Below are 7,704 nucleotides of genomic sequence, written 5' to 3'. Positions count from 1 at the left end.
TTGGTATAAATATGGCTTTCATTTTCCAAGTTGTTGCTGGCTACAACTGTATCTGTGTCAGCTGATATGAAAAGTTTAATTTTCTTCTGAGAAGTGTGGAATTTGAAACCAAAGAAATTTAAATTAACCTTAATTTATGACTAAATTCCTTAATTTCTTGCACCTAATAGAGGCAATGAGTAAATTAAATAAGATAACCTTTCTAAAGTCTGTTTTACAATACCTGGTATGTCAGAGAAATTCCAAAAGTGGAAGCTGTAATAATTATATGAAGAAATAGCTTGATTTAAACACAGATTAGCTTGTTCATGACATTTTTGTTAGTAGGGAAGGAGAAAGAAAAAGAAACAATAAAAACATCATAATAATTTAACATAAAGAAAAAAAGAATTTGAACTCAGGACTGGCAGAAATCCAGTTTAAATACTGTATTAAATTTAAATACTGTTTAGATACTGTATAAATACTTAGATATTGTGTGAAAATATAACTTCACTGCAATGAAGGGAATGATACTCTTTAGCTAACATTGTAGAGATTATGACATAGAACAAACATACACACTGCATCTACTCTTAACATTTTATTCCCGAAAAGTTATGTTGAATATCAAATAATTCACTGCATATGCTGTTTTAAGTGATAAACATTCAATGATGGAAAAGAAGTATCTATTTTTCCTGTAGTCAGCAGTTAGATATCCAATTTAAAAGGTACAATTTTATTTTCTGTTGTTTGTAGGAAAAGACTTACTCCTAAAGATGTGTTCAGAACTGTAGAGTAATTAAAGTGGCCAAATGATAATATTCTGCAGATAGCTATTAAACACAGAGGTCTGGGTACAGTCCAGTTTTGTTGTGTTTACAGCAACAGTGTGCTTAACTTACAAAAAAGCCACAAGAAGTTTGTAATTTCTCTGATGAGTGAAATGGCACTTGTGAGGAAGGGTTACAAAAGAAGGGGAGTGACTGTGGAGAATTACCATCACCAAGCTGGATGATTTCCTGGGGAGATGTAAGTTTAAACCCTCCCTTCCTGAACACGATTGTTCCACCTTTGTGGTGAACAACTGATAATAAAAGAGGAAAGAGGCATGCCATTAGAAGTCACTCTCAAGAGCGCAGGAGTGCAGGATTTCCATTGTTAAGGCTTCAGAGGAGGAAGGGTAACCCGGAAATGAACCGAAAGTGTATTCCCTTGTGCTTGAGTTCTCTACTTTTTCTCTCATATTGTCTCCTTTGGTTGGATTTCAAGCTGATCTGTTTTTTTCTGTTTCTCTGTCTCTTTCTGTCTGTCTCTCATTCTCATTCTCTCCTCTCTTTTGTTTTCATATTGGTTATACACAGAAGTAATTTTTGAACCTGCAAATCAGACATGCGAATTTAGGACAAAATTATACTGAAATGATAATTACTGTCTCCTCCCACTGCAGTTTATCCAATGGAACAGACTTTTGGTCACATAAGTGGATTCAGAGCCACAATCATGGCTGGGAGGGGGGATTTTATGTGGGTCGTTCAGTCAACAGGGTATAACCATACTGTGGAACTATCCTGCCATAAAACCAATGACTACTGTCCCCGGAGCAGGGGCAGGTAAATTTTGTGGATCTTGAAAAAAATATTAAGCCCTCAAACGAATGTTAAGGCAAAAAAAAAAAAAAAAAAAAAAAAAAAAAAAAGCACGATAAGTTGCAGGAATTTTGGAGATTCAGGCTTTTTTCTTGAATTTGAGTAGGCAACGGCAAGCAATGATCACTCAGAAGTGCTAGTGACTGCAAACTCAGCTCTCCCTTCCCTGCCCAAAGCTAAGGCCCAGAGGAAAAGAGATCTGCCCGCTGGCTTTCTTCGGTAGCATCCTCTACAACCTCTACAATTTCTTTTGGACGCTTAGTTTGAGAAGTTTGAGTTTACTGTGATGCATAGGTAACAGAAAACTGTGGTTCTAATGCATGTCAAGTCACTCTTGAGACCCCACGTCTCTCTGGCCTACGAGTCGCGCAGGGTGTCCGAGGCGTGTCAGGTCTGGGACCCGCGGCCCACGCCGCCCGCCCCGGCGCAGCCCCAGGCAGGTCCGCTCGCGGTTGGGGGCGGGCGCTGCCGCGGGAGGCCGGGGGCGGCCCCGGCCGTGCGGATTGGCCAGGCGGCCCGGGGCGGGCTCCACCGCGCGTCCCGGCGGAGCGGGCTATATTGGCTCGGTTCCTGCCGGGGCCATGAGTTTAGCGGCGCGGAGCACGAGTGGAGGAGGTCGCTGGAGAGCGCGGCGCGGGCGCAAAAGCGAGAGAGCCTGCCTAGAGCGAGCCAGGGGCTGCGGTGCCATGAAGCAGCGGCTCAGGGAGCGCAGGCTGGCGGTCTGGCGAGGCAGGCCGACCCCGGGCCCGGGCTGCTGCTCCGGAGGCTGCTGAGCGCCGGGCGGCCCGCGCCGACACCGGAGAGGCGGCGGCTGGGTCTGCCTCGCGGTCGGGATCCCCCGGGTGGAACCATGCGGGTGGCCCGGTGGCTGACGGGGCTGCTCTGCCAGCTCTCGTTCCTCCTCACCAGGTCGTGGGAAGTGCATTTCCACCCCAGGCAAGGTAGGAAACCGTCGAGCGCCTTCTGCGGCGAGATGGGCGGTCGGGCCGACTGAGACCCGCGGCCAGAGGGGGCGGGCTGCGCTGCGGGCTGGAGGCTCCGAGACCCGGGAACCCGCTCGCCTCCAGCATCCCGAGAGGTCTCGGTCGCGCAGATTTCGAGGAGTCGCGCGCACTGGGCACGTATCTGACTCCCGGGACTACGCGGCGGATGCGCCTGGGGCAGGGTGGCGCGACAGCCGCGGGCACGGGTCTGTGGCAGGGAAGCAAAGGGCACTGGAGACGAGTGGGCTGCCGGGGCCGAGAAAGCCAGGGTCTCGGCGGGGGTCGGTGCAGCAAATCGGGGTGTGGGAAAGCGGGGCGCGGGCAGTCACAGAGCCCGCGCGCTTAGGGCGTCCCGGGCCCGTCGTGTTAGGCAGGCTAATGGAGCACTACTCTGCCTTAAAGAAGGATAGACTTGAATCATTTATAGGAAAATGATGCACCTTGAGACACATGTTAAGAGGAGATTCGGGGTCTGGAACGCATGGGGTTCAAGTGCCTTATCGCTGTGGTTGCAGAAGCGCTGGTGAAGACGCTGGCCTCCTACGAAGTGGTGACCCCCGCGCGGGTCGACGAGTTCGGAGAAGTGTTCCCCCAGAGCCGCCACTTCCCCCGCAGGAAGCGCAGCTCCGGGGCCCTGGAGCCCACGCCCTTCAGGACCCTCTACCGCATCAGCGCCTACGGGCAGCTCTTCCAGCTGAACCTGAGCGCGGACGCGGCGTTCCTGGCTGCCGGCTACACCGAGGTGCACTTGGGGGCCTCCGCGCGTGGGGCCCCAGACCTGCGCCACTGCTTCTACCGCGGCCAGGTCAACTCGCGGGACGATCACACGGCCGTCCTCAGCCTCTGCGGAGGACTGGTAAGCGAGCCCTGGTCCCTGGCCATCATCACCTTGGGATCTCCTAAGGGCTGTGTGCAGGGAGCCGGGTAGTGGGGTTTTTAGGGGGCGGTTTGTGATCCAGGAGTTCAGTGGGTCACGAGAGGGCTTAACACCGGTGAAACCGAGCAAGGGGCCTCTCCTTTCCTGAAGCTGGGAGAACAGTTTACAAGGTTCTCGAGTCCAGATGACCAGTTCTCTGCATGCTGGGCAAAGGAGCCACGCTGAGATTCTTTCCTGCTGTGGGAGGCTTTGCTACAAGTGGAGTGCGGTTTCCAGGACAGCAGGGTGATTCCTTGAGGGCTGCCTTTCCTGAGTCACCTGTTGAGGTAGAACTCCCAGACTTGACTTAAATTTTTTGAATGCACTGGAATTTAGAGTGATAGAAAACAAAATATGCATGAAATGAAACGACATTTTTCTGAAAGATGGTTTTGTCAGTAGTATTGGAAGGCCATTAATAAGGAAGAAGCCGAACCCAACTGTGTCAAGTACATTGGCCTTGAAAAGGGCTTTATCTTCAAAGACCCCTTGCCGGCAGTCGAAAAAAAAACCATCATTCTCATGAAAAGAGAGAGAAAAAAACAGTTTTTTAAGAAAAATAATTTATGGCGGAGAGAGGAAATGAGATAAAATATTGCATTCTTTTGTTTCTCTTCCTCTAAAATAAGGATTCATAACTTTTTAAGTGAGGTACAATACTTTAGTAGACTGATAAACTCAAAACCTATTTTTAGCATAATTTTAGTATGCAAAGTGAGATAAATAGTCCAATTAAGTAAAAATATAAATAAAAATAATGCAAAGCCTATTTTCAATTTACTAAATATATGTTTATTAATGTTAAACTAAATTTAATAGTGGAGCTGTTTACTGCCATATTTTTGTTCTATAATGAGCATAGACAGTCCAGAATGTGAAACAGAAGTATATATCAGCAAAGTAGTAAAGTAACAGCAGCCTGGTGACAATGAAGATGCAACTTTATGTTTATTTTTTATTAGTATGTATTTGTAGTACCCAATGTTGGTATTCCTTTTAGGGAATAGATGCATGTTCTTAAATATATTGTTTCTTTTTATTCCTCCTTCTCCTGTATTCCTCACCCCAACTCTGGCACTCTTTCCAATTTGCAAAAGGTTTATCTCCCTGTTTCTCATTGTTTATTTTTATTTTGTTTTTAAAATTATTTATACCTTGGTCTTCTCATATAAGAGAAGTTACGTGATATTTAGGCTTGTGTGTCTCATTTATTTCACTTAACATGTGTCTCAAGGTGCATCATTTTCCTATAAATGATTCAAGTCTATCCTTCTTTAAGGCAGAGTAGTGCTCCATTATATATAAATTACCACATTTTCTTTCTTTATTCATCTGTTGATGGATGTATACATCACTGTCAAGATTTAGGTTTTATGAATTGTGCTGCGATAGACATGGATATACATGTGTGTATCACTGTGGCATGATGGTAGGAACACTTTAGGGAAATACCTAGAAGGGGATCTGCTGGGTCAAATGGAATTTATTTTTTGAAGCATATCCGTATTGATCACCATAGTGGTTGTACTAATTTTCATTTCCCAGGATCAATGGAGAAGGGTTGTTCCCCAACTCAATCCTACTCTTGCCTGAATGTGTTATTACTTGATTTTCTTTATAATAGCCATTCTATTTGGAGTAAGATGATATTTTGAGATGTAACCTGGAGCCTCAGGTTAAGGACACTTGCTTTAAAACAGGCAGATTTTTGCTTGTTCCATTAGTAACTCCTCTGATAAATACCTGTTCAAGAAGAAATGAGAGCTAGGATTTTGGTGCTAGTTTTCAAGTATTCTACCTTTTGTTTAGCAGAAACAGATAAATGAAATAAATACTTTTAAACGATGTTCAAAGATATTTTCCGAATATCATCACTGTTTGTTAATGGACCAAGAAAAAATTGATAGTTCTCTCCAGGCCAAATGTAATACTTGCTTTCAGGTAGGTAGATTTATGATGTGTTTCTGGGTGTGAGCATTGGCTGTGGGTAGGTAAATTTGGAACACCTCTTTGCTCTTTTCTGAATCTGTTATCTTGAGCTGCATTTATGTGGAATTCCTTGAACGATTTTCTTCCTTTCTGTTGTGGATAAGCATAAAATATTTGTGACATCAAAATGGCAGAAATACACAGTAATATTTATGCAGCGATCTATATACTTCAAAGGAAAAAATTTCTCTTTTCTAAAACCTTTTAAAATAATGCTTAGCTTATCTTGAAAATCCTAGATTTACTACCACAAATTTGTCATGGTCAATATATTTTCTTATTTGGTGTTTTATGGCATGGAAAAACCTTCCAGATGGGAAACATTATTAGGAGGGATATTTTGCTTATTCTGAATCATAATGTGAGTGTTCTTGAATTTATTATTCAGTGTGTACTTTTTTAATTCAGAAAGCTGTTCAAGAGGTTCCTGAGAAAGGCTGGAGTGGCAGTAGAACATATGTATAATCTCAGCTTCTCAGGAGGCTGTGTTAGGAGGATCTCAAGTTCAAGGCAAGTTGGGACAACACAGTGAAAACCCGTTTTAAAAGAAGTTTCTGAGATGTCACCAGAGTCTATCTTTTCCTGTCATAGTCATCAGTTTAGATACAGTTGCCTGTCATTACCCTGCATCATCAATCTTATTTTTGCAAATATACTTTGCTTGTGATAAATTTATTAGTATTTGCAGAAGATTTTTGATTTAATGTTTAAAAATTTATTTGCAGATAGGGATTATCTTAAGCTCTTTGAATTTGTACAAGGGTAATTTGAGCATATCAATCGTGATGGAAAGTGAAATTCTCTGCTAACAAAGTTCTAAATGTTTTTCATGTGTGACCTAACCAATTGTAAGTCTGAATTACTAATGAACTTAGTGATATGTTCTTGATTTTTCTTATTTTTTGATATTAGAACTAAGTATTAGCTACTTATTTATGATTGTATATTTTTATTTGTACCCCAATTCTAACATTAATTTCCTTTAGATTAGTTTTTTCGTCAAAGAGCAGAACCCCTGGCAGTCTGAGAATCCATTTGTTACTATATCAGAGTTATCTTAGTCTCAAATCAGTCTTCACTGTTTATATCTGGATAAGATTGTGGTACCTACAGCCTGGACTAGTGGAGTTGTTTGCAGATAAATGTTGACACCAACCTTCAGGCCCTCCTCCTGCTTGCCTTCTAACTTTGTCACCTTGTGCACCTGATTGCAACAATCTGGCTTTGACCACTGTTGGTTCATTAAGCACTATTTGCTGAAAGACTTTTGCAGCTAGTGTTATTAGCTTAGGATCTTTTTTAGTTACTTGCTTTGCTTCAATTTTGCTTCTGATCATGAATGAATTTTTCATTGTATGAAGTGCTTTTCCTGAGCATATTGAAATGAACAGGTGATATCATTTTTTTCCCCATAATGTAGATTGTTTTACACATTACTGAATTCAAGCATACATTGACCACTGATGATAGTCGACTATACAAAGACTGTAAAATGTTCTGAGGTTTTTTGTTTTAGTTGGGAGAAGGCTGAGGAAATTGTGCTGTCCTGTTCTTCAGGTTGCTGGTGATGTCATTTGTACTGGAGAATTTGCACCTTTCTGGCACGAGCAATTCAGTTTTGGGCTGGAGAACTTCTGGGCTTTATTCTCCTTGCTCAGTCCAGGCTCACTGGTCCTGCTATTGACTCCTCCCCTCCTGGCTTTGACTAGTGCTGCAGACCATTGGTACTCAGCTGGGGGCAGTTTTGTTTTGTAGAGAACATTTGCAATGTCTGGAGACATTTTGCTTGTTACAGCCAGTAACAGTCAGCTGAGCTGAGGAGGAACACCTGTGTGGGTGATCCATTAGAATTGTATACCACATGAGAGGGTCACCGAAATGAGTTTAATGACACTGGCTTAAATGACTGAGAAACTCCAACTCTACTAGGAGAAATAGAATGAGAATCTTTAGACAGAAAAACATAGAAAGAGCATAGATTTTTTTAAAAAAAATAGTAATTGAAAGGTATATATCAAAATGATTAAAAGTTATAAATAACCTAGGAAAAGATATGCTATGAATGGACTGGCATATTAAAAGCATATCTCCCTTAGATAATATATTTTTTGTATCTATGTCTCCATGGATATTTAAGTGAAAGGTTAGGAGAGGGTCTCCTGATGACTATTGCACAGACTCTTAA

At 42.8% G+C, this 7,704-nt stretch overlaps 1 protein-coding gene across 7 annotated transcripts in view; it reads left to right on the top strand.

Annotated features, from left to right (window-relative positions):
- Positions 1-2,221: 2,221 nt before the first annotated feature.
- The window catches only part of Adamts20 (ADAM metallopeptidase with thrombospondin type 1 motif 20), a 164,573-nt gene continuing 159,090 nt past the window's right edge, over positions 2,222-7,704 (top strand). For all 7 annotated transcript variants that reach the window (XR_010049214.1, XR_010049215.1, XR_010049216.1 and 4 more), the window contains exons 1-2: positions 2,222-2,572; positions 3,130-3,470. Coding sequence is in view for 3 of the 7 variants with exons in the window: in XM_063254584.1 (XP_063110654.1) it covers positions 2,482-2,572; positions 3,130-3,470 (432 nt within the window). In the remaining 4 variants the exon portion in view is untranslated. The remainder of the gene's footprint in view (positions 2,573-3,129; positions 3,471-7,704) is intronic.

This window comes from Cavia porcellus, unplaced genomic scaffold, assembly GCF_034190915.1.
Source record: "Cavia porcellus strain 051 isolate PalLab524CR breed Dunkin Hartley unplaced genomic scaffold, mCavPor4.1 scaffold_8, whole genome shotgun sequence".
NCBI classification, from domain to species: Eukaryota; Metazoa; Chordata; class Mammalia; order Rodentia; family Caviidae; genus Cavia; species Cavia porcellus.
Note: the sequence above shows the minus strand (reverse complement) of the source record. Positions and strands in the feature narration are given on the sequence as shown.